The 27189-nt window shown below is 39.8% G+C and overlaps 2 protein-coding genes and 1 non-coding gene across 4 annotated transcripts in view; all 3 read left to right on the plus strand.

The window, feature by feature from the left end:
- DNM3 (dynamin 3) overlaps positions 1 to 27189 on the plus strand; it is a 348113-nt gene that overhangs the window by 313674 nt on the left and 7250 nt on the right. The window lies entirely within an intron of this gene.
- The window catches only part of SUCO (SUN domain containing ossification factor), a 43303-nt gene continuing 34428 nt past the window's right edge, over positions 18315 to 27189 (plus strand). Inside the window, exons 1-7 of one of the 2 annotated variants that reach the window (XM_049776432.1) lie at positions 18315 to 18443; positions 19659 to 19726; positions 21106 to 21213; positions 21835 to 21940; positions 25449 to 25469; positions 25674 to 25729; positions 27037 to 27128. In XM_049776432.1, coding sequence (XP_049632389.1) covers positions 18327 to 18443; positions 19659 to 19726; positions 21106 to 21213; positions 21835 to 21940; positions 25449 to 25469; positions 25674 to 25729; positions 27037 to 27128 — 568 coding nt within the window. In that variant the 5' untranslated portion in view covers positions 18315 to 18326. Of the gene's footprint in view, positions 18444 to 19658; positions 19727 to 21105; positions 21214 to 21834; positions 21941 to 25448; positions 25470 to 25673; positions 25730 to 27036; positions 27129 to 27189 lie in introns of those variants that run through there. The other variant, XM_049776433.1, reaches the window with a different exon arrangement.
- LOC126015183 (U6 spliceosomal RNA) lies at positions 22275 to 22381 on the plus strand. The gene has a single exon (XR_007498074.1). It is a non-coding gene; the product is annotated as a U6 spliceosomal RNA (small nuclear RNA).

Below are 27189 nucleotides of genomic sequence, written 5' to 3' on the forward strand. Positions count from 1 at the left end.
CCGGTGTCCCATATGGTCCCCCGTGCCTGCCAGGAGCTATTTCTGAGCAGACAGCCAGGAGTAACCCCTGAGCACCGCCGGGTGTGACCCAAATAAACCAAAAAAAAAAAAAAAAAAAAGGGTAAAAATCTTGTTTTTTGTTTTTTTTTTTTTTTAATAAAATTCCTGTTTATTGTTGGACAACATGTTTCACATATACATCAAACAGGCCAAAAAAATAAACAGCAACTTCATAGACAAAAAAAAAAAGGAAAAAAAGATACCTCTTATCTTTGGCCTTTTTAACCATCTCATACAAACCAACTACTTATACTATAGCTAAGTACATACACAAAAAAGTTACTGGAATGCTCGGAATAAGATTTTTTTGTTGTTGTTTTTGCTTTTTTTTACAAGTTTTTTTTTCTCCTTTGAGATTATAATGAACATGGTCACACCACAAGTAAAGCCGAAGTGGGATGGAGCTCTCTGTAGGCTGGTTTGGTCATCCTGTGATCAGTAAAAATGGCTGACCCCAATAATATGTACAAAAATATAAAATGTAAAAAATAAAATAAAATGTAAGTAAAAATACAAATTTTCCTTTAAAGTTAAAAATCTTTTTTAACTTTTAATTTTTTTTTATTTTTAATTATGAGAACAAAGATGCAAAGAAAGAGGACAAGGTAAAGTTACAGTGGAAGGACAATCACCCATAACATAATTCTCATAAGAAGTTCCCTTGCTGATATCTTAAAATTTAAAAATCTTGTTCTATCATTTAGATGTAGTTCAAGGTCTGATAGCAGCTGTGACACATGTACAGTCTTTGAGTAAAACTTGAACTTGCTTGCAATTCAGTGTGGCAGATAATTTATAATATGCTTTAAATTGTTTTTCGAAGAACTGAATGTGTGTTATAAGAGCTCTCTAGGATTATTTAATATTAAAGGATATATTGGAATGGCTGATAGGAAGGGCTGGTAGACAGTGAAACTGAAAGTACTGGGGCTGACTGAATTGACTTAACTAGGAATGGACTTCAGAGTTATTCATGAGTGTATATATACACACACACACATAAACACACACACACACACACACACACACACACATATACCTGGGCCTCTTAGACTCATGCTTATCTGGAGAGTCTGTCTCAATTTGGAATATTCTTTTGTGCATTTTAGTCATCGCAAAAATAGATGAATTCTGAGATTTTTGTGTTTATACTTCTAACATCTTAACATAATGATTTGAACTTTAATAAATGATACAAAAAGTTGAATTATTTAGTATGTGCTTAAAGAAGGGGAAAATTTAAGACTGGAGTTATCAGGGAACCTGACTTAAGTTTAAAATAAATGACCTTGTATAGAAGAACAGTACAGGGGTAGTGTACTTTCCTGGCTCATGTGTGACCCGAGTTCAATCCCCAGCATTTCTTATGGTCCTCCAAGCACCACCAGGAGTGATCTCTTAATGCAGAAGCAATAACTCCCTGAACATCACTATCACTGGGTGTAGCCCAAAAGCCCCCCCCCCAAAAAAGTGACCTGTGGCTTAGAAATTGCTTCTATGAAGGTGCTTCAGAATGAAGTAAGAAATATTAGAGCTGTTAATATGCAGAGTGGGCTCTCCTGTTTGTTTCATGCACATGTGCAGACAGGTGTTTTTAGAGGGCAGATGGTGCTTTATTGTCAAGGAGAATGAGTTAGAAAGAAAGGCTAAGGTTTTTGAAGAGAGTGGGAATGATAGGACGCTCTAAGTGGCAGGCAAAAGATATATTCTGGAAATTGTGATTGGTTTTGTAATCTAAGCCTAGTAGACAGCAGGGATCCAGCTGAGAAATGTTTGTTTTTTATTTGTTTGTTTTTTTGGTTTTTGGTTTTTGGGTCACACCTGGCAACGCTCAGGGGTTACTGCTGGCTCTGCGCTCAGAAGTTGCTCCTGGCAGGCTTGGGGGACCATATGGGATGCCGGGATTTGAACCACCGTCCTTCTGCATGCAAGGCAAACTCCCTACATCCATGCTATCTCGCTGGCCCCTGAGAAATGGTTTTAAAATGAATAATAAAGAAGCAATTGGAGTAATTGGGTTTTGTCACATGGCTTATGTTGGCAGTAAAGAAGGGTACATTGAGCAGGGTTTTGAGGAACTGATTTGATGATAGGTTGACAAGCTATATATACAGTACATCATAGACTAGTATGGGTTTGAGGGCTTAAAGGAGTTGAACTGGGGTTTAGACTGTACCTAGTACATTTTCTTCAGTGCCCTCTTCTGCTCCTCCTTTTTGGGGTCTGAGACCTTTGTGTCTGTGCTGTGCAGAAAGAAAACTAAGTTGTCCTTTTCTGAAGCGTATTGTGAGTGGGAGAATATATTCTTGAATTTGAATTTATGAATCTGTGAAACAAAGTTGAAAGAAGAAAAATGTTTTGTTTTGTTTTGTTTTTTAATTTTGGAGGGTACTAGAAGAATTGGAGGGATGCACAATGAAATGAAAGAGTTGCAATGAGTTTGACATAAGGAGCCCTTGGGAGGTGAGCTTACTACCCAAAATTATCAGAGCTCATGAAAATACTGGTAAGAATTAGACCAGGGTTCTTTTAGATCAGCAAGGAGGGTGCTTGCCTTGAATGAGGCCAGTCCAGATTCAATCCCCAATATCTCATTTGATCCCCAGAGTCTGCTAGGAATAACCCAAGTACAGCCATTTGTGTCTTTCCTGTCAGCCCCCTAAAAAAATCCCCAAACACATAGAAAAACCAAAGTTTTTGAGATAGAACAAACAGTAGAGCCAGCATTTTTGACATAGAATCTCTGTGAGTAGGTAAGAGGTCCAACAGTAAAAATGCAGGGAAGTTAAAGAAGGGGTGAGGTCTGTGGTCATCTGAGTGGTCTGCAAGTGTAAGATGTTTCCGATTTGTTGTTGTGAGAAGGACATCGAGTCACTGAATATACTAGTCTGTTTATTATCCTGTTACTCCTGTTAAAAGTCCAATTATTGTTTATGAGGAGTAAAAACTTCTGGAGATGTTTTTGTACAAGACTTTATTAAAAAAGTTTTATTTATTTATTTGAGGTAGGTCTTATACCTGCCATTACTAGTGGAAGTTGGTGGTGCAGTGGGGATCCAGTACTGGAGATTGGACTCCTTTGGCCTTGTGTTTCTTTTTTTTTTTTTTTTTGGCTTTTCGGGCCACACCCGTTTGATGCTCAGGGGTTATTCCTGGCTAACTGCTCAGAAATTGCCCCTGGCTTGGGGGAACCATATGGGATGCCGGGGTTTGAACTGCGGTCCTTCCTTGGCTAGTGCTTGCAATTCGCCGGCCCTGGGCCTTGTGTTTCTGGTAGGCATGTAATCTTCCACCATATCTGTCTCTTCAGTTCCATAGACTTCATTTCTTTTTTTTTTTTTTTTTTTCTTTTTTATTGGCCACACCCTGAGATGCTCAGGGGTTACTCCTGGCTATGTGCTCAGAAATCGCTCCTGGCTTGGGGGATCATATGGGATGCCAGGGGTTCGAACCGCCATCTGTCCTAAGATAGGGCACGTAAGGCAGATGCCTTACTGCTTGTGCCACCATTCCGGTCCCTCTTCTTTTTTGTTTTTGTGTCATATCTGGCAGCGCTCAGGGGTTACTCCTGGCTCTGTACTCAGAAATCACTCCTGACAGACTTGGGAGATCATATGAGATGCCAGGGGTCAAATCCCAGTTGGCTGCATGCAAGGCAAATGCCTGCCTGCTGTGCTATATCATTCCAGCCCTCAGACTTCATTACTTTTGCTGTTGTTGTTGTTGTTGTTTGTTTTTGGGTCACACTTGGTGGTACTCAGAAATCGCTCCTGGGCAGGCATGGGGGACCACATGGGATGCGGGGATTTGAATCACCATCAGTCCTGGGTCTCGGCTACTTGCAAAGCAAGCGCCCTACCGCTACCGCTATGTTCTCTCCTCTATACCTTCCCAGACTATTTCTTGAGAACTTTAAACTGCTGAAACGAATGGATATTTCAATTGGGAATATGTGCTAGGGACATGAGTGGGGGTTAGCTGACAAAAATTGCAATATAAAAGGCATAATTTCTTTGGGGGGGTCCACAACCAGCGATGCTCAGGGGTTACACCCGGCTTGTGCTCAGAAATCACTCCTGGCAGGCTTCGGGGACCATATGGGATGCTGGGATTCGAACCACCATTGGTCCTGGGTCAGCTGCTTGCAAGGCAAAGGCCCTACTGCTATACTATCTCTCCAGCTCTAAAAAGGCATGCTTTTTTGTGCCAGTGTAACATTTACTGGAGTTGATAACTCTGGTTATATAAGAAAATTTCCTTATTCTAGGGAAATATTACAAGACATTTAGAGAGAAATTACATGGAGGAAGTGAGTGTACCATGAGCAACTGGCACATCATTGAACAGGCATATAACAGTAGGTTGATGTGAGGAAGGGTTTTGGGATATTTGTACTATGCTAGCAACTAATCTGAAATTTTGAAATTATTTTTAATGGAAAACCAGATCAGAGTGGGATTTTAGAATTAGACAGGGACACAGGATTAGAGTTTTTTTTTTTTTTTTTTGGTTTTTGGGCCACACCCGGCAGTGCTCAGGGGTTACTCCCCGCTGTCTGCTCAGAAATAGCTCCTGGCAGGCACGGGGGACCATATGGGACACCGGGATTCGAACCAACCACCTTTGGTCCTGGATCGGCTGCTTGCAAGGCAAACGCCGCTGTGCTATCTCTCCGGGCTCTTTTTTTTTTTTTTAACTGTGCTTACCTCTTCAATCTCCTTCCCAGAGATGATTGGTCTCAGCAACTGACAGAAGCACCTCACTCTAAGGTTTCTTTTTTTGCCTTCCTTCCTTCCTTCCTTCCTTCCTTCCTTCCTTCCTTCCTTCCTTCCTTCCTTCCTTCCTTCCTTCCTTCCTTCCTTCCTTCCTTCCTTCCTTCCTTCCTTCCTTCCTTCCTTCCTCCCTCCCTCCCTCCCTCCCTCCCTCCCTCCCTCCCTCCCTCCCTCCCTTCCTTCCTTCCCTCCCTCTCTCCCCCTCCCCCCTCCCTCCCTCCCTCCTTCCTTTTTTTTGGGCTTTGCCGGCAGGCTGTAGCCTGATATTCTTCCACCAGAAGTTCGGGGTGTAACAGGTGATATTTGACTCAGGTACACTTGAGGGATGTCTTTTTTTTTTTTTTTAGATAGATTTTAGGAAGGGTGCTAAATTAAAAATTTTTTTTCTTGGAAAGAGGCAATAAACCAAATAAGATAAGGAAGTTTGGCTTAGCCAGGGGTCCTCAAACTTTTTAAACAGGGGGCCAGTTCACTGTCCTTCAGACTGTTGGAGGGCCAGATTATAGTAAAAACAAAAATTATGAACAAATTTCTATGCACACTGCATATATCTTATTTAGAAGTGAAGGAACAAAATGGGAAAAAATACAATATGTGGCCCGCGGGCCATAGTTTGAAGACCCCTGGCTTAGACTATCTTTCACTGGCACCTCTTCTTTCTGAGGGGTTAGCTCTTTGACAACTTTTTTTTAATGATAATTATCAGAGAAAATAATTCTATTGTGAAAGCTTCCCATTTTACTTTCATGAAATTTAGAATGTCTACCTGTCTTGGAATAGTGATGACAGAATGGGGGCATGTGTTTTCCTAAGCATTGAGTGGAAACCCTGTCTGCATCATTACATTTTTAAGGGGATTTAATTAAGTTTTTAAGAGAAGTAGGATAGGAACCATTCATCACTTAGTACCTCATGTTTTATCCTCTGGTTCTTAACAACTTTCCCTTCTTTCTTGGTGATTGTGTGTATTTTACAGGCTTCCCAGTTGGCATGTTTGTTGTAAAGAGAGTTCTGCAGCTTCGTCTTATTATCCTCAAGATGACAGTTGTGCACTCGAAAGTGAAGGTGTACAGTTCCAGAAAAAGGTACCTTTATTCTAGTCGATGTTGTAGACTGTCAGCTTTCTAACACTTCCTAATGCATTCTCAAAGTAATTTCTCTAATACCCTTATACTTTTAGATGGACATTTGTGATTTTTACCTGCTAGTATCTGGGGTATACTGAGGTACTTTTGACATTAAGGTAGTTCTGAGATATATGTTTATTCTTATTCATATTTGGAATGTTATTAACACCCGAGTGTCATACGCTTACACTAGGGAGAAAAATAGGATCTTTTCAGAGAAGTGAAAACAAATGACTATTTTTAGTGCTATCAGTTCTTAAATGGTTGCTTGGGAAATCCCAGTCATATTCATGAAAAACCCTTATAAATGAGAACTTGTGGAAAATCTGTATCAGTGGCTCCGTGGTTTTGTGTAGTTGAGTGGAATGAATTGAATCTGAACAACCTAATGGTATTTAACTCATTACTTTGTTATTTAAATGATAAAGTGAGCATCAACTCAATTTGGTTTTAACTCATCAGTCAACATACTTTTTTGTTTGTGTATTTTTTGGCCACATCTGGCAGTGCTGAGGTAACTCCTGGCTCTGTGCTCAGAAACTGCTCCTGGCAGGTTTGGGGGACTGAGTAGGATATCGGGAATGAAACCCGGGCTCGTCCTGGGCCTGCCGTGTGCAAGGGATAGGCTTGTGCTCCGACCACTCAACATATTTATTTTAAATTGTACTAGTATTAAAATGACTGTAAAATAGTCAAAATTTACATCCCATCTGTTTCCCCAAGGAACCCTAATTTACTGCTTCTTTTTTTTTTTTTTTTTTTTTTTTGGTTTTTGGGCCACACCCGGTAACGCTCAGGGGTTACTCCTGGCTATGTGCTCAGAAGTTGCTCCTGGCTTGGGGGACCATATGGGACACAGGGGGATCGAACCGCGGTCCGTCCAAGGCTAGCGCAGGCAAGGCAGGCACCTTACCTTTAGCGCCACCGCCCGGCCCCCGATTTACTGCTTCTTTTTTTTTTTTTTTTGGTTTTTGGGCCACACCCTGTGACGCTCAGGGGTTACTCCTGGCTATGTGCTCAGAAGTTGCTCCTGGCTTCTTGGGGGACCATATGGGAGCCGGGGGATCGAACCGCGGTCCGTCCTAGGCTAGCGCAGGCAAGGCAGGCACCTTACCTCCAGCGCCACCGCCCGGCCCGATTTACTGCTTCTTATAAAAACATTCAGATCATTTTTATCATATAGAATCAAGTGTTTTTATTTTATTAAATATTTAACAGTCTGCAAAATACTGGCTTTCGCTCAATATTTTGTGGACACTTTCACCTTGATCTTTGGAATGGCTACATTTGTATTTCATCACATATATCACATTTATTATCATAACTAATTTAGTAATTATTTTTCTTTTTTTTGTTATTGTGTTGTATTGCTTTGTTTTGGGGCTATGCCTGGTTGTTCTGTGGGAATAATCCTGGCTTTTTGCTCAGGGTCACTCCTGTGTGGCTGGGGACCACATGAAACTGAATATTGAAACTTACCCTTCATCAAAACTTGTGCTTTGCCTGCTGTCTCTCTTGCCCTTCATCATTTTTTTAATAAGAAACTTTTTCCGGGGCTGGAGAGATAGCATGAAGGTATTTAGCCTTGCATGCAGAAAGATGGTGTTTCAAATCCCGGCATTCCATGTGGTCCCTGAGCCTGCCAGGAGCGATTTCTGAGCACTTCCAGGTGAGACCCAAAAACAAAAACAAAAAAGAAACTTTTTCCATTGTTAGCATGTGTGTTGTCTGCATGTTTTGTGTTTTTAAGTAAGCACATATTTTGTGTTTTTAAGTAAGCACATATAATTAAAGTACCTTTTTTGGTTTTCTTTGCATGGCACTTAGAATGAGTTAAATTGTTGAATAAGGGCCAGAGCGGTGGCACAAGTGGTAGGGTATTTGCCTTGCACGTGCTAACCTAGGATGGACCGTGGTTCAATCCCCCAACGTTCCATATGGTCCCTCAAGCTGGGAGCGATTTCTGAATGTTTAGCCAGGAGTAACCTCTGAACGTCACTGGGTGTAGTCCAAAAAGTAAAAAAAAAAAAAAAAAAAAAAGAAAAAAATTATATAACATATATTCTGGGGCAAGGCATTTAAAGTTTTGAAAACCTATATTCAGTATTTCCCCACATAGTTTGCTTTTGCCCACAGCTTGTAATATTTAAATTTAATTTCTTCGATGAGAAACTGGTGAAGGGATTTAGAAAATCTATTTTTTCCTTAAACATTTTGATTTCTATTATGTGCTACATGCCAACTATGATAAACAAAGATGAATATGAACTTTGCTTTTATAAGCTTAAAAGTTAGAAAATACATTTGAAAACAAAGTGAGTGATAGAATGACATAAAAAATGTATCTACATTTATTTATCATATATTTACTGAAGTCAGGCCTTTACGATAGCACAGTGGTAGGGTGTTTGCCTTGCACACAGCCAACACAGAACGGACCTTAGTTCGATTCCTGGTATCCATATGGTCCCGAGCCTGCCAGGAGCGATTTCTGAGTATAGAATCAGAAGTATCCCCTGAGCACTGCCAGGTATTACCCTCCCCAAAATTACCCCCCCTCCAATATTTACTGAAGTTCTAGTAGGTAACACAGTACTCATATGTAGGATTAAAACACTTATGAAGAAATAAGGGGCTGGAGCCATAATACAGAGGCTAAGATGCTTGCAGCATTCCATATGGTCGACCATCTCTGAGCCTGCCAGGAGTGATCCTTTATCATAGAGCCAATAGTCAGCTCCGAGCACTGCTGGATGTCGCTGAAACAAAAACAAGCAAACAAAAATTAGATAAGGTTCTAGAATTTATCCTGTTAATATTATACATGTTACATATAGAGGTAAGGAAGAGAGTGCAGGAAGCATGTAAATGTGTAATAAGCATTTAAATATGTAAAAGTATAAGTCAGATGCATGTAGGGTAATGTTTTGGTTGTGTAAAGTATAGAAAGATGAACTTTATATTGTTTCAGAATTTCTGTGGTAAGACGGTTTTATCAGTCTTTTTCTTTTTTGCAATATAGGATGAAAGAGAGGAACCTACCAATGCCGAATTATTGGGAAAAGTAGTAGGTTCAAACTTACCTAGTCCTCCAGAAGAACATAAATTAAAAGATGATTACGTTATGGATGTACAAGTAAGCTATTTTGATTTTATTTTTAATAATAATTTTTAATAATAATATACAAGATTGAAAACTTGTAAGATCACATTTTTTCCCTTTTTTTTGACATATGCAACTGGTCTTAAGACTATTTGCCTGTTAGGAGTACTGCTTTTGAAACAAACAAGATTTAATAATAAGTGTGATATTTCTAGTAAAGTTAGAATGCCACTTCTGATTTCTTAGCTTCTATTTTGACTCACTATTATGTATCTTATAGTCTCTTGAGATTTTCAGATACTGGGGAATAATATTTTTCTGAATCTGTACCTTGTGTTTTCTTCCTGTCCCCATAATGGTCCTCTTTATCAGGCTTTTTTGGCTCTCTATTATAACTTATGGTCTGTCTTTGAATTGAACACCAGTACCTCTCCCAGGGTGTTCATTTAATATGCACTAAATGCTAACTGTCTATCAGACATGGGAATATGAGTATCAAGAGAATGTATTACCATGACCTGTATAGTGTAAGTGAAAAAGAGGGGATGTACATAAGTGTCAGTTGTAGTAGTAAAAATGGTGTGATTAAAGCCTGGACAGATAGGAGGGCATTCAGAAGGGAATGGCTCGTTCTGGTTCTGGCTGTTTGTGGGAATGGGGGTGCTAATAGAGCTTTTCCACCTGAGTCTGTATTAGGTGGCTTCAGATTATATCTTGGACAGGTATAGGAATGAACCACTCAAGGCTTTTGAGGTAGTAGGAGTCATGTGTTACTTTGTCGTGTTATTTTGCATGCCTCTATCTTTATTTAGGTACCATGGTTACAATGTTTGTAGTTGGAAAAAAGAACACCCCTCTTTACCAGTACAACATTCCCACAACCAATGCCCCTTTAACTCCCTCCTCCCCTGACTATATTCGAGACAGGAATTTCATTTCATACATCTTCTAAACTCAGGGCAATAACATGTGCTGTAAAATTTTGTATATTTACGGAAGAGTTCTGTGTTAACTACTAGCATTAATCAGAGTAAGGGAAATATTTGTAGATTCTGATGTAACAAAGAAGAAAGGACATAAGAAGAAAGACAAGTTCCATTGTCCTAGTTATGTAATGTCCTGAAAAGTGTGTGCACCTCTATTTCATTTTAGTTATTTTAGGGGTAGGTACTCTCAGTGATGTTCAGAGGACCACATGGGGACCTGTCATGTGATATTCATATGCAAAACATGCATTCCTGCACCTTGAGCCATCTCCTTGCATCTAGAGCCAGCCTATGTCTCAATATAAAATGCAATTTTTGGTGCTAATGTTACAAGGGATGTCTAGTGAAAGTTCTTTTTTTAGTGAACATTACATTCTCATTAGAGACTGAAAAATGAAATCCTATTCAATTAGGTAATTTATTTAATATTAGCACTTACTTTAATTGTGCTTCTAAACAGAGTGCAGAATCTAAAAAGTTAAGCCCATCTGTGACTGAGACACTCCCTATGAATGCTCTGCATGAAGATTCTTCCAGTATACTTGTGGACAGTGAAAATATGGAGAATATCTCCAGCTCATCTACCTCAGTGATTACTCCAATCTCTAAGCTTGAGTAAGTAAATTACAAAGCAAAGTAAAAGATAATCATTTAATACAAATAGGTTGTTAGGTGGTGGTTGTTGTTTTGCCATGCCGAGGATTAAATCCTGGAACTGATGTGTGGAAATCATGAGTGTTTCATCATATCCCCAACTGGATACATTTCTTTTTTTCCCCTGAAACTCTATGATCAAGATTTTTTTGTTTGTTTGTTTGTTTTTGGTCACACCCGGCAGCGCTCAGGGGCTACTCCTGGCTCTATGGTCAGAAATCACCCCTGGTATGCTCTGGGGACCGTATGGGATGCCGGGATTCGAACCAGCATGCATGCAAGGCAAACGCCCTACCACTGTGCTGTCTCTCCAGCCCCTAAGATCACGTTTTAAATTTCCAGAATATTCAGATTTAAGACTTCCTTAATGTAGAATATCTGTTATATATTCCTCCTAACACCTTTCACAGCACTCTAGAGATCAAAACAGAATTTCTTGTCTCAGTACTATATTTATGAATGACTAGATATTGTAATGCACAAGACAATATACAATACACAGGGGCCGGAGATAGGTCAAGTGGTCTGATGTGAGAGGCCCTTCCTGAGTTCAGTTCACCACAGCATATTGCCTCCATTGAGCGAAACTGGTTGTGACCCTGGTTGCCACCAAGACTGGCCTGATTACTTCTCTACCAAACCTAAGCATCGAACCATCCTGCTAGTTCTTCTGGATGGAGTGGTCCCAAGCTGCTTTGTATTACTGCTTGTGGCCTATGTTAAAAAAAAAAAAAAAAAAACCTGGGGGGGGAGGGGCCTGAGCAGTAGCACAGCCAACCTGAATTCAATTCCTAGCACACCATATGAGAGGTCCTTTAAGTCATTCCCCCCCCCCCCCCCCCCCCCGCCCCAAGAGTTATCCCTAAGCACAGAGCCAGGAATAAGTCCTGAGCACAGCCAGTTGTGACCCAAAAGGCAAACAAAGTTAGACTAGATAGTTAAATTTTATTTTTATCAAGAACAAATATTAATGTATATATTTTGGTTTAAAATTTGGTAATCAGGGGCTGGAGAGATAGCACAGCAGTAAGGCATTGCCTTACGCGCAGAAGGACGGTGGTTCGAATCCCTGCATCCCATATGGTCCCCTGGCATCTCATATGGTCCCCCGAGCCTGCCAGGTGCGATTTCTGAGTATAGAGCCAGGAGTAACCCCTGAGCACTGCTGGGTGTGACCTAAAAACAAACAAAAAAACAAAAACAAAAACAAATTGAAAATCAGCTACTTAGAAGCCAAGGAAAATGAATTGACCAAGAGACATTAGTTGATTACACATGATTTAAAATAAGTGAATTCTTGAAAATGGTCTAAAGCATTATTCTCTGGCTTAGATTTTATTTCGAAAATCATTAATACTGTTTTTAACTTACAATGTCCATTAAATGGCCAGATTGTCTTTTTTAAATTTCTTTTTATTTTTAGTGAAATAGAACAATCTGGTACTATTCCCATAGCCAAGCCTGTGGAAACCGAGCAGGCTGAGACTGACTGTGATGATGGTGAGGCCCTTGAAGCAAGTGCTCCCGTTAACCAGCCTGTCTTTGTCACTGCTTCTGAAAGGTGGGTGTGGAGAGTATTGCTTTTTGTGAGTTTAGAACACCATTCAAACCATCCCATTTTGTGCTGAGATCTATTTTATAACTGAGGAAAAAAATAATTCTTTGTGCTTTTTTCCTAATTTCTTTGTGCATGATAATTATAGCCATTTAAATTTTATAAACTTATCATGTATCTAAAATTGTTTATTATATCTCTTGTTTTCTCATATAGCCTTGTTGGCCAGCATATAGAAAATGTGTCATCTTCACATGGCAAAGGAAAGATAACAAAATCAGAATTTGAATCCAAAGTTTCAGCAACTGAGCAGAATGGTGGTGATTCAAAATCTTCATTGAATACTTCAGATAATGTAAAGAATGAGGTAGATAAATAACCTCCTCTCCTATTTTATGGTAATAATGCTTTTTTTTTTTTTGGGAGGGGGCACACTTGGTGGTGGCGCTCAGGGGTAACTACTGGCTCTGTGCTCAGAAATTGATCCTGGCAGGTATAGGGGACCATATGGGATGCCAGGATTTAAACCAATGTTGGTCCTGGTCCTGGGTCAGCCGCTTGCAAGGCAAACACCCTACCACTGTGCTATTTATTTCTCCAGTCCCTAATAATGCTTTTTTTTTTTTTTAATGTTATCTTGAAATTTGTAAGCCATATTTCCCATAAAAGTAAGGGTTAAATAGTTGGTGATGAATGGAACTCACATGAACTCTGCTCTCAAGAGCAAGGGTTACTCTCTGGGGTTACTGCAATCTACTCTACTTTTCTTCCATGCTGAACTCTTCACAGTTACAGGAAATAAAGGGCATCTCCCACTACCAACTGTTATATACTGGATATATAAATAACTTCTCTTTTTTTTTTGCCACACCTGGTGATGCTCTGGGGTTACTCCTCATTCTGTGCTCAGAAATCATGCTTGGGGCCCGGAGAGATAGAACAGCGGTGTTTGCCTTGCAAGCAGCCGATCCAGGACCTAAGGTGGTTGGTTCGAATCCCGGTGTCCCATATGGTCCCCCGTGCCTGCCAGGAGCTATTTCTGAGCTGACAGCCAGGAGTAACCCCTGAGCACCGCCGGGTGTGGCCCAAAAACCAAAAAAAAAAAAAAAGAAATCATGCTTGGCAGGCTTGGGACCATGTGGATGCTTGGCATCAAAACTCAGTCACGTGCAAGGCAAACGCCCTACCTGCTGTGCTACCTCACTCTGACCAAAAAGGACCTCTTTTTTTTTCTTTTATTTTATGGTTTTTGGGTCACACCTGGCAGTGCTCAGGGGTTACTCCTGGCTCTACGCTTAGAAATCACACCTGACAGGCTCGGGGGACCATAGGGGATGCCGGGATTCGAACCATGTCCTTCTGTATGCAAGGCAAACGTCCTACCTTCATGCTATCTCTCTGGCCCCCAAAAAGGATCTTTTTTATTTTTGGTTAAAAAGGACCTCTTTTAAGCAAAAATATTTTTTGAGGGGGCACACCTGTCTTTTTACGTAATTTCTTAGAGATTTATTTAGAAGATATGACTATTAAAAAAAAGAATCTTTAAGTCTTAAGTCAGCTTAATCATATAAGGTTAAATTTAGTCTCTCCACCCAGAATAATTTTAATGGGAAACTTTACTATTTGTGTGCAAAATAAATTGCAATGATACCAACTTGTGAAGATAAGGAAGATTTAGCCTAGTGTAGCAGTTTTACTTCTTATTCTCCTGAGTTCTATGTTGACTCACGAATATAGCAAGTTGAAATACTGTACTGACAGAGAGATTTAGGTGTTTTGCAGGTAAGAAATAAAAATGTAGGGGGCTGGAGTGATAGACCAGTGATAGGGCGTTTGCCTTGCATGCAGACAACCCGAGATGGTTCAGGGTTAGATCCCTGGTATCCCATATGGTTCCTTGAGCCTGCCAAGAGCAATTTTTGTGCTTAGAGCCAGAAATAACCAGGAGTAACCCTGAGTGCTGCTGGGTGTGTCCCAAAAACCAATTAAAATAAAAGAAATAAAAATGTAGAAAAGAGACTGGTGCATAATTATAGCTTGGAGGGTGTTTGCTTTACACACGGCTGACTGGGTTCAGTTCCCAGCACCCTATACGGTCGATACCCTAAGTGAGCCAGGAGCAATTCCTGAGTGTAGAGCTAGGAGAAACCTCTGAGCACCACTGGGCACTGGAAATTGAACTCAGGGTGAAAGGTAAGTACTCTAGGGGCCGGTGGGGCATTTTCCTTGAATGCAGCTGACTGGGAGGGATTCAGTCTGATTCTCAGCATCCCATATGACCCCCCAGCTTGCCAGGGGTGATTTCTTAGTGCAGAGCCGGGAGTAACCCCTGAGCACTGCTAGTTGTGTCCCAGAAACCAATCAATCAATAAATATAAATAAAGTTAAATCAAATGAAAGGCAAGTACTCTAGGGGCTGGAGTTATCTAGTACTGGCTTAAGGCACTTAGATGCACTTGTTTGTACCTGGAGATCCCAGTTTGATTCTCAGTACCTGTGGTCCCCGTAAGAGCAGAGCCAGGATTAAGCCCTGAGTACCATTGGGTATGACCCATAATTCCTGCCTTATCCTCCAAATGAAAGAGTAAAGTTTGTATTACTGAGTTATTCTGGCTACCCAATGAAAAGGGAAGAAAACCACTATGAAGTGAATAAAAATGCAATACAGAGGACCAAAGAGGCATTCGGATGACTGGCATCACATCCACAGAGGTGCCTTTCTTCACCTGTCTATCATGATTGTTAGTCATTCCCTACGCACAGATAATAAATTCAGTTCTACAGATTATGTTACTATCATGGGGTCAGCTGCTTCTAGAATGGTTCATAATTTAATTTTTTTGTTTGTTTGTTTTTGGGTCACACCCGGCAGTTCTCAGGGGTTATTCCTGGCTCTACCAGGGGTCTCAAAACTCGCGGCTATGCCGCAAACGGCCCTCTGTACAACATTTTGTGGCCCTGCCCTAGAGGAATCTTTTTTTGTTTTGTTTTGTTTTAGTTGTTTGGGTCACACACCCCAATGTTCAAGGCTTACTGCTGACGTTGCACTCAAGGATCACCCCAACTTTGCCTGCGGCCCCCAGGTAAATTGAGTTTGAGACCCCTGCGTCTACGCCCAGCAATCACTTGGCAGGCTCGGGGGACCATATGGGATGCCAGGATTCGAACCACCGTCCTTCTGCATGCAAGGCAAGCGCTATCTCTCCAGCCCTAGAATGGTTCTTAGATAGAGAAAATCAATGCTTTTTATAATTCAGCATCTCAAACTTATTTCCAATAATAATCAAGTTTATATTATAGCTACCTTCTTAGAAACTACAGGCATAGGGCTGGAGCGGTGGCGCAAGTGGTAGGGCATTTGCCTTGCATGCACTAATCTAGGACAGATCATGGTTCGATCCCCTGATATCCCATATGATCCCTCTAGCCAGGAGCAATTTCTGAGCACATAGCAGGCGTAACCCCTGAGCATCACTGGTGTGGCCCAAAAACCAAAAAAAAAAAAAAAAGAAACTACAGGCATAAATAGAGTTACAAACAACAAAAATAACTTGTCTGGAACTTTTTGGGTTTCAACTATAAAATTCAGGGGGCTAGAGCCATAGTACAGCAGGTAGGGCACTTGCCTTGCATGCAGCCATCTTGGGTTTGATCCTGGTACCACATATTCCTGAATTTCAGGGTGTAGTAGCCCAGGGGTCTCAAACTCGCGGCCCGCGGGACGTTTGTGGCCCTCCGTACAACATTTTGTGGCGCGCGGCCAGCCTTCAAATATTGCAGTATTCGCGATTATTCGCTTACTGAATTATCGCCATAAAAATCGCATTAGTAAGAAAAAAATCGCATTAAACATTCGCATACCCTGAGCAGTTCTGTTCGGGTATGTAAACATTTAATGCAATTTTTTTTCTTACTGATGCGATTTTTTATTGCGAATATTCGGTAAGCGAAATCCCTTATGCGGCCCTGCCTCACCCCGACTTTGCCTCCTGCGGCCCGCAGGTAAATTGAGTTTGAGACCCCTGGTGTAGACCCAAAACAAAACTAATGACAGCAATAAAAACATTTCAAGCTTGGTGGCCCATTTCTTCTTAGATCTGTCCTGTTTTCTCTGTTTGCTACTAAAATTCTTTTTCACTATCTTGGGAGACAGGTTTGGTAGTCTCTTCTTTCAAGAGGGATAAAAGCTTTTTTTTTTAACCTTTTATAATTTCAAAAAGTCATTTAGAACTTTAATTTGACTATCATTTATAGTTTCTCTTAAAATTCATTGATTTCTCTCTCTCTTTTTTTTTTTTTTTTGTTTTTGGTTTTTGGGCTGCACTCACGGGTTACTCCTGGCTCTGCATTCCTGGCAGGCTCAGGGGACCATATGGTATGCCGAGGATTGAACCTGGGTCCCTTCCAGGTCGGCCATATGCAAGGCAAATGCCCTACAGCTATGCTATCACTCTGGCCCATGATTTCTCCCTATTCTTGACTGTTGAAATCTGTTTCCATTTGGCCTTTTAGAGTTCTGATTATACAAAACCAGGAGAAATGGACCCTGCTCCTGTACCAAGTCCTAAAGATCCAGAAGATATACCGACATTTGATGAATGGAAGAAAAAAGTTATGGAAGTAGAAAAAGAAAAAAGTAAGGAAACAGGCATTCTTTTTTCTTTCAATGGTTTAAATATACTTTATTCCCTCCGATTGGTAAAAGAAAAGTTAAACTCTTGTTAATAGAAAATATTTTTTACATACTTATTAGGGCTTACTCTTGACTCTTTTCAGTACTCACTCCTGGTAGTGCTCAGGGGACTATCTCATGGATTAAACTGGGGTCAGCTGTGTGCAGGGCTAGCAATACTTTATTCCTAGAAAGTCTCCCTCAAATTGAAAGTTTTAAAACCTTAAACATTAGATAAGTTACACAAGAGTATTGCATTTTCTTATTCTTCTGTAGAAAAGTCATAGTTACCAATTTTTTTTTTTTTTTGGTTTTTGGGCCACACCCTGTGACGCTCAGGGGTTACTCCTGGCTATGCGCTCAGAAGTTGCTCCTGGCTTCTTGGGGGACCATATGGGACGCCGGGGGATCGAACCGCGGTCCGTCCTAGGCTAGCGCAGGCAAGGCAGGCACCTTACCTCCAGCGCCACCGCCCGGCCCATAGTTACCAATTTTTAATAGCCCGGCCCATAGTTACCAATTTTTAATAGTAGGGTTAGAGATTATAGGCTAGCGTTTGTTTATTATTAGAATAAGATATATATGAAAAATGTTTTGAATCTTCTGAGCAAAATCATTTTGTGAACTTTATTATTGAGACAAAGTAATGTAGATTTATATAGTTTATTGGGAATATTTTAATCAATTTTTTGGTTTTTGGGTCACACCTGGTGGTGCTCAAGGGTTATTCCTGGCTCTGTGCTCAGAAATTGTTCCTGGCAGGCTTGGGGGACCATGTGGGATGCTGGGACTCGAACTGGGGTTGGATGCGTGCAAGACAGATGTCTTACCGTTGTGCTATTGCTCCGCCCCCCTGGAAATATTTTATTTAAGGCTATGAAGCATTTTGAATTAAAAAATTATTATTATTATTATTTGGTTTTTCAGGTTATACCCGTTTGATGCTCAGGGGTTACTCCTGGCTAAGCGCTCAGAAATTGCCCCTGGCTTGGGGGGGTCCTGATCCTTGGCTAGGGCTTGCAAGGCAGACACCTTACCTCTAGCGCCACCTCGCCAACCCCAAATTTAAAATTTTTTTTTTTTGGTTTTTGGGCCACACCCAGCGATGCTCAGGGGTTACTCCTGGCTGTCTGCTCAGAAATAGCTCCTGGCAGGCACGGGGGACCATATGGGACACCGGGATTCGAACCAACCACCTTTGGTCCTGGATTGGCTGCTTGCAAGGCAAACGCTGCTGTGCTATCTTTCCGGGCCCAGTTTTAAAAAATCTTTAAAATATTTTAGAAGCATTAAAATTTAGTAGCCTGTTGTTTTGGAGGTTATTGGGCTGTTGGGGTGATTTATAACAATAATAATTGTATATATATTTATAATGAGGTTTGTCTGCAGGTCAGTCAATGCATCCATCTGCTAATGGAGGTCTTCATGCTTCAAAAAAGGTCCAGAAAAATCGAAATAATTATGCGTCAGTAGAATGTGGTGCCAAAATTTTAGCAGCTAATCCAGAAGCCAAGGTACTTAAGTATAAGATTTCTCTTTTTGCACACACATTCAGGCAGACAGGCAGTTAGACATATGTTCACACACATGAAATTGTTTTCTTTTAAATATAAGTAATGGTCTGCTTAGATATGTAGAGTGAGATATTATCTCATTAAAAAAATCAGGATTCTGCCCTTAAAGATGTTTTCTTGTAGTTTGGGCAAATATGTGATGATAGATATCCACCATTACTTTAAGTATATGGTATAATTTAATTGTCCTAAAAACTGTTTGGTGTTCTACCTGTTCAGCCTTCTTTTCCCAACCCCTTACAGACAGTTTGTGAGTCTTTATTTTCATGGTTTGTCATTTTCCTATTATTCTAGATTAGGTTAGAACCACACAGTATAGAACCTTTTCATATTGACTTCTTTTACTTAGTAATATGAGTTGGGCTTGTCTGTTTTGTTTGTTTGTTTTGTTTTTTGTTTTTTGAGTCACACCTGGCAGTGGCTAGGGGTTACTCCTGGCTCTATGCTCAGAAATCACTCCTGGCAGGCTCAGGGGACCATATGGGGTGCCGGGATTCGAACCACAGACTCTCTGCATGCAAGACAAAAATGCCTTATCTCCATGCTATCTCTCTGGCCCCCGGGCTTGTCTATGTGTTATGTGGTATTACAGCCAATTCCTTTTTAGAATGGATTGGTATTTTTTTTTAAACTTTATTGATTGATTGATTGGTTTTTGGGCCACACCCAGTGGCTTTCCAGGGTCACTCCTCACTCTGCACTCAGAAATCGTCCCTGGCAGGCTGGGGGACCACATGGGATGCTGGGAATCTAACCGGGTCCCTTTGGGTCGATAGCACGCAGGGCAAACACCCCACTGCTGTGCCATCTCTCTGGCCTCTATGAATTGTTCTTGGATATATCTTAATTTGAGCAGTTTAACTCCTGAAGGGCATATGATCTCTTGTTAACATTGTTATCATTATATTATCACTTCACGGTGTTGGGTATTTAAAACTATCAGGTTACATCCCAAATCCTTTTTAACTTATAAAACTTGTAGAAAACTTAAAAGATTTAATCTAAAAATCATTTTTACTTTTAAATCTTAGTTAGCTCTATGCCTTTTCCCCAAGTGGCTTTTTAGTCTTGCTTGATTTTAAAATCTAAAATTAAAGAAGTCATAGAAACCTTTATTAATTGAAATATTCTTATTCTCTTTTCTCTCTTACAAAGAGTACATCTGCAATTCTTATCGAAAACATGGATCTATATATGTTGAATCCTTGCAGCACTAAAATTTGGTAAGTTACATGAGCTTTAATGAAGCATGTTATGCATATGTATGCATATATTTTTTGGGTAGGGGGGAAAGCCAGAACTGGCAGTGCTTAAAGGTAACTCCTGGCTTTACACTCAGAAATTACTCCTGGTAGGCTTGGGGGACCAGATGAGGATTGAACCCAGGTTGGCCATGTGCAAGGAAAATGCCCTACTCTGGGGCCGTGGTAGAGCATTTGCCTTGCATGTGGCTGACCCAGGATGGACCTCAGTTTGATCCCTGATTCCCATATGGTCCCTCAAGCTAGGAGCAATTTCTGAGCACATAGCCAGGAGTAACCCCTGAGCATCGCCATCACTGGGTGTGGCCCAAAAGCCAATAAAAGAAGCCCTATTCTCTGCTGTCTTGTTCCTTATGCATATTTTCTTATGCTTTTATATTAGGGCTAGGTTGTATTATCACTTAATAAACACTTAACATTGAATGTTGCCAGCACAGTATATATCTTAGGACCCGAGGGAAAAAATTTCTAAACAAATTGCCCCCGCCCCTTTGGGCCACACCTACTGGTGCTTAGTACTTAATTTTTTTTTTGGGGGGGCCACACCTGGTGATGCTTAGGGGTTACTCCTGGCTATGCGCTCAGAAGCCCTTCCTGGCTTGGGGGACCATATGGGACACCGGGGGATCGAACCGCAATCCGTCCTAGGCTAGCACAGGCAAGGCAGGCACCTTACCTCTAGTGCCACTGCGCCGGCCCCAGGACTTAATATTGACCTACGCTCAGGGAGGGTTTGGGGCAGCAACCATATATGGTGCTGGAGATCAAACCAGTGTAAACTGTTCACAGGAAATCATCTATTTTTTTGTTTTAACAAGTTTTCATTAAATGATACCATTTGAAAATTTGAGGGGCCGGAGAGATAGTATAGAGGTAAGGCATTTACCTTGCATGCAGAATATCGGTGGTTCGAATCCTGGCATCTTTTATGGTCTCCTGAGCCTGCCAGGAGTGATTTCTGAGTGTGGAGCCAGGAGTAACCCCCTGAGCTGCTGGGTGTGACCCAAAGCCCCCCCCCCCAAATTGATTTAAAAAATTTTAAAATCATACATAATTATGTCATAAACATTGCATTTGGACAACTGGGATTTGTCATCTTAACCCCTAAAATATCACTTGTCTTTAAAATGTAATAGACAAAAGTCATGTCTGGTTTTATTAATGATGTGATTGGTAAGTTCTTGGTGCTCTCTTATGGGTAACTAAGACTGCAAGTTGTCCTTCCTCATATTTTTTAATGACTAAACCAAGGGATGTTTAATTTAGGCAGACTGTTAATATGTCATAATTAATGTTAACTTTTGTCTGTTCATCTACATAATTGTCTTTGTTTTTTAAAGGTTTGTTATTGAACTTTGTGAACCAATTCAAGTAAAGCAACTTGATATTGCAAATTATGAACTATTTTCTTCTACTCCTAAAGACTTTCTGGTTTCAATCAGTGACAGGTAAATTCTTTTGTTTTGCTTTGTTTTGATTTTGGACAACACCCAGCAATGCTCTGGGGTTATTCCTGGCTCTAGTTTCAGGGATCACACCTGGTTGGGCTCAGGACTATATGGGATGCTGGGGATTGAAACCTAGTTGATATATGCAAGGCAGGTGCCCTATCTGTTCTACTATTGATCCATCCCAGAGAAGTAAGTTCTAAAGCCTTTTTCTACAGTTTATGTTGGCTAAACAGAATAATTATTTGCAAGTGTGTCTTGTTAAGACATTGATCATTGTTTATTTTAATACTTATTTGTAATAATAATAATGATACTTGCCATAGTTGTAATGTAGGCCCTTGTTAATCAGTTCTTTGGTGATTCTTAGTGTGTTTCTATAATCAGATGATTTCTTCATAAGATGAGGAAATGGACAAAGGACAGGTTAAAATGACTTTTCACTTTAGTTGAGAAAAAATTTATTGAGTTACAAATATGATTTATACTTAAAAGCATGTTAAATGGTTATGTTTATCTGGAATTGAAGGAAAAAAACTCACTGGATGTTTTTGAGTATGTAATGGAATGTCTCAGTACATGGAGTATGAATTTTTAAAAGTGATGTTTTTATTTTTCTAGATATCCCACAAATAAGTGGATTAAGCTGGGTACTTTCCATGGTAGAGATGAGAGGAATGTTCAGAGTTTCCCTTTAGATGAACAGATGTATGCAAAATATGTGAAGGTAATGTTTATACATGCAGAGCTATTTTAGAATAAAAACTTACTGAGCGTTCTTACTTTGTCATTTCACTGTTAAAAAGTCAAAAAAGAATAAAAGGGAGCCAGATTCTAGTATAGCAGTAGGGCATTTGCCTTGCACACGGCCTACCCAGTACAATCCTCAGCATCCTATGTGGTCCCCCTAATAACCCCCAGGAGTGATTCTGAATGCAGAGCTATGAGTAACCCCAAGCACTGCTGTGAGTGGCCCAAAAACGAAAAAATAAGTAAAAGCTATTAACTGGATATTTATTGAATTATACAATTTTATTTGCATTAAAAAAATAAGATAATTCGTGCTCGCTTTGGCAGCACATATACTAAAATTGGAACGATACAGAGAAGATTAGCATGGCCCCTGCACAAGGATGACACGCAAATTCATAAAGCGTTCTATAAAAAAAAAAATAAAGATAATTCATTGCCATTTGTCAAACTGAAAACATGTCCAGGATTATTTTTATATATATTCAGGATTGATTAAATTTTAAATTTTCTTTGAATTTTTATGTGAAATGTTATTTTATGATGTTATTTTTTAATTCTTAGGTTACAAAGTTTAAAACATTGCTGCTTACAAATCTTTAGAAGATCTTATTTATTTTTCGGTTTTGGGGCCATACCCAGCAGCGCTCGGGTTACTTCTGGCTCTGCCCTCAGAAATTTCTCCTGGCAGGCTCTGGGGACCATATGGGATGCCGGGGATTGAACCTGGGTCCATGCAAGGCAAATACTCTACCCATTGTGCTATTACTCTGGCTCCAGAAAATCTAATTTCTATTTTACTATTCAATTATCATTATATAGTTTTTGCCTTTTGTGTATTCAAATGAAAATACTTAGTGTCATTTCAAAAATTTTTTTAGACGTTTAGTGTTACTGTTGCTTTTCCACCATAGTTGAGGTAGAATTATCTGCCAAAATAGAATTATTTCTCTTGAATTAGATTAACAGTATAGGAATTTCCTCTGGCTTTCTTTCCTTTCATCTTTATCACCATGCTTGAGTGACTATTATTTTAATCATGACCTTTGGAATGACAGCAAGTTCTCATTTCTAATTTTTCTTTTCTTCTTTGAATATGGAAACCTGTAGCTGATTAATTCTGGGATTTTACTCTGTCTTTTATAAGCATATATTTAATTAGCTTTCTCTAAATGGGTAAACTTGTAGTATTTCTAGTTTCAGTATAAATATGCTCAATTTTGTTCTTAAAATAAGTTGATATTTAGTTAATTCAGCAGTGCTCAAAATGTGCGTTTCCAGTTCCTTTGCAAATGGATACTGTAACAAAATTATTTTATTACCATTTCATTTAATACAATCTACATTGTTAGTAAGAGAAAAATGTAAAGCTATGTGGCTGGTGATACAATTAAAAAAACTCTCAAATACTGAGAAATAGTTTCAGATAATACTGAAATACTCAATATTGAGAAATAGTTTCACAAAAAGTCCTTTATAGTTTCAGTTCAAAATGTCCTTTATTCATTTTCATAAATGAAATTACTTCCATTTCAGTAATGGGAGAACATTGTATTGGGGTATATTGCCTATTGTATTGGGATATATTGCCTATACAACAACTCCCTATCTCCTCCATTTTAAAAATTCAATTTTGTGGGGGCCACACCTGGCTGTATTCAGGGCTTACTCCTGGTGGGCTTGTAGGACCATATAGGGTGCTAGGATTGAACCCAGGTTAGCCTGAAGAGGTGGAATATTCAGGCCACTTTTGGTTATCCTCAGGCCTCATATCTGGTTCTGTGCTCAGAAGATCCCTGGTTTTGCTTGGAGGACCATATGGGGAACTAGGGATCAAACTTGGCTTGGCTGCCTGCAAAGCAAGTGCATTATCCCACCCAGCACTATCTCTTGGCCCTTCTCCCTCTCCATTTGTGTTTTGTATGTGTTTGGGGGCCATGCTTGGCAGTCTTCAGGGCTTACTCCTGATAGTTCTTGGGGGAGACCTTCTGCTGTTCTAGGGATGGAACAGGCTTGATCATGTTCAACACAGGTGCCTTGACCTTATATTATGCCCACCCTGTCCTGTGGGTGGAGACAATAATTTTGATTATTAGATTTTGTTAATAAAAAACAAAACCGGGAGTGGGGAAAGCACTCGCCTTGCACATGGCCAACTGGGGTTCAGTCTGTGCATCCTATATGGCCCTCCAAGCACTGACTGCCAGGAATAACTCTTGAACAGCTCTGGGGGTGATACCTCCCCCCAAAACAAACAAACAAAAACCCCTTTCTAGTAGAATTAAGCCTAAGAAAAACTATATTTTCTTCTGAATTTTATTTTGTAGTGATGTTTTTAAGTTTATCTAGGTTTGTTTTATTTTGTTTTGTTTGGGGGTTGCCACATACCTGGTGTTGCTCAGGGCTTAATCCTGACTCTGTTTAGGGATTACTACTAGTAAGGCTGGAGGGAATATGTTTTCATTTTTTTGTTTGTTTGTTTTTTTGGCCACATTTAGCAGTTATAAGGTGTTATTCCTTAAAAAGCAGTCCTGGCAGGCTTAGGGGATATATGGGATGCCAGGGATCAAACCTGGGTCAGCTGTGTGCAAGGCAAATGCCCTCCCTGTTATGCTATCACTTGGGCATTACCTGATTCTTTTCTTCTTCTTTTTTTTTTTTTTTTTTGCTTTTTGGGCCACACCCGGTGGTGCTCAGGGGTTACTCCTGGCTGTCTGCTCAGAAATAGCTCCTGGCAGGCACGGGGGACACCGGGATTCGAACCAACCACCTTAGGTCCTGGATCGGCTGCTTGCAAGGCAAACACCGCTGTACTATTTCTCCGGGCCCCTGATTCTTTTCTTATCCCAAAAGAACCCAGAACCTGCAGACTGCTTTTTAATACTTATATTTTAAAAGTTGTTGACATATGTTTCTATTTATAGGCCTCTCTCTCTCTCTACACACACACACACACACACACATCTTTCTAAATATTTTTTAAGTTATACTTGAAACAATGATATGCCAAAAAGCCCTTCTTTCTTCTAAAACAATCTACATAAAACAGGAATAATTACCAATAAATATTTTATAATATGCATGTTAAATTTTCAATCAAATGTACCTATATCAGAGAAATTCATATATTCATATATGTGATACATATCTCTATTATATTTTAAGTAATAGAAGACAAAAGTTTAGTCTGGAGTGCTTTCATATTCTGTCAGATAAAATCATACTGGACTTTAGGTTGCTTAATAATCTTAGTTTATTTCATGAGTTTACTGTATTTTCTAGTTGTAAGGAAAAATTAAAAATGATACTTTTATTTCTTCCCCCCCAAACACACAAATATAAATGAGTACTACAATGTTACCCATCACGGTATATTGCTTTCTGCAACTTAATTTACAATAAAATTTACAAATATTAAATGTTGCTGTGGCATGTTATTCAGACTTTGGAACTGATTCCTTTTTCTTTTCCTTTTTCTGCTTCAGATGTTCATCAAGTACATAAAGGTTAGCAACCTTCTCTTTGCAATATTGATGACAGGGCATGGCATATTACTGCATGACAGAAACACAACTTGACAAGTATTGACTTTGGGGACTGAGGGCTTTATTTTTAGAAACGTTACAGGGAAAGTAAAACTGGAATAAATGGATGTATAATATTCTACTACACTGTCCTGGCTTCCTTTTTCACGTGCTCTCATTCTTTAGGTGGAGTTGGTTTCACATTTTGGATCAGAACATTTTTGTCCGCTCAGCCTTATAAGGTAATTTTAAAAAATGCATTTACTAAGTGTGATTTAAAAGCAAAATTCGGGGCCGGAGAGTTAGGGCAGCGGTAGGGCAAGCTGCCTTGCACTCAGCCGTTCCAGGACAGATGGTGGTTCGAATCCCAGCATCCTGTCAGGTTCCCTGTGCCTGACAGGAGCGATTTCTGAGCGCAGAGCCAGGAGTAATCTCTGAGTGCTGCCAGGTGTGACCCCCGAAAAAAAAACCCAAAAAACAAAAACAAAAAAACCCAAAGACCCATAAAACAAAATCTATTTTTAATGTGAAAAAGTAGGATTTTTTTGTTTTGTTTTAGGTTTTGAGGCCACATCTGCCTCTGCCTGTGTCAGGGTGTTATGGTGTTATTCTTTTTTTTTTTGTTTTTTTTGTTTTTTGTTTTTTGTTCATACCAGCAGCACTCAGGGGTTACTCCTGGCTCTACGCTCAGAAATTGCTTCTGGCAGGCTCGGGGGACCATATGGGATGCTGGGATTCGAACCACTGACCTTCTGCATGCAAGGCAAATGCCTTACCACCATGTTATTTCTCCTGCCTCAGGGTGTTATTCTTGACTCTGAGTTCAAGGATCACTCTTGGCAAGCTCAGAGATCATATGGGTATCTGGGATTGAACTTGGATTAGATACTTGCAAGTAAAGTGTCTTACCTATGTACTATCTCTTTGGTCCAAAACAGTAGTTAGACTAAAGGAACATCGTGGAAATACAAGTATTTAATATTTGTTTTTGGAGGCTGGAGAGAGGGCACTTGCCTTTTACTTGCCTGACTAAGGTTCGATTCCCCAGGACTCTAGATGGTCCCCCTAACCCAGCCAGGAGTAAGCCCTGAGCACAGCTTTGTGACCCAAAAGATAAATGTATATATTCCATCTCAAAAAATTATATTCAGCTGGGAGTGTAGCTTAGTAGTAGGGCACTTGTCTTATGCTTTTAGTACTTGCCTTAATGTTTGTGAGGCCCTGGGTTCCATCCCCAACTTTTCAGAAAGCAAAACCAGAGAAGCGGTAGACTTTGAATTTATGTATTAATCTTGTTTGCTATTTTGCTATGATAACATATGGAAACAATTAGATTGATTAAGAGAAGCTTAGTTGTTGTATTTTTTAAAATGCTTTAACTAGATTAATTAGATTACATATTAATCTAAAAGGAATGCTTTAAAACAGTGTAAGGGAAGTTATTGTTTTGTCCTCAAAACATGACTTTGTAAGTCAATGTTATTTTGTCATTTATTATATATGGAATTGAATTTCAACACTAGCCTTTAATGAAATTGTTGTTACATAGGGTATTTGGTACAAGCATGGTGGAAGAATATGAAGAGATTGCAGATTCCCAGTATCACTCAGAACGCCAGGAACTATTTGATGAGGATTATGGTAAGAGATTTTGATATAGATGACTTCTTTTTTTTTTTTTTTTTTGGTTTTTGGGCCACAC

Source organism: Suncus etruscus, chromosome 7, assembly GCF_024139225.1.
Source record: "Suncus etruscus isolate mSunEtr1 chromosome 7, mSunEtr1.pri.cur, whole genome shotgun sequence".
Lineage (NCBI taxonomy): Eukaryota > Metazoa > Chordata > Mammalia > Eulipotyphla > Soricidae > Suncus > Suncus etruscus.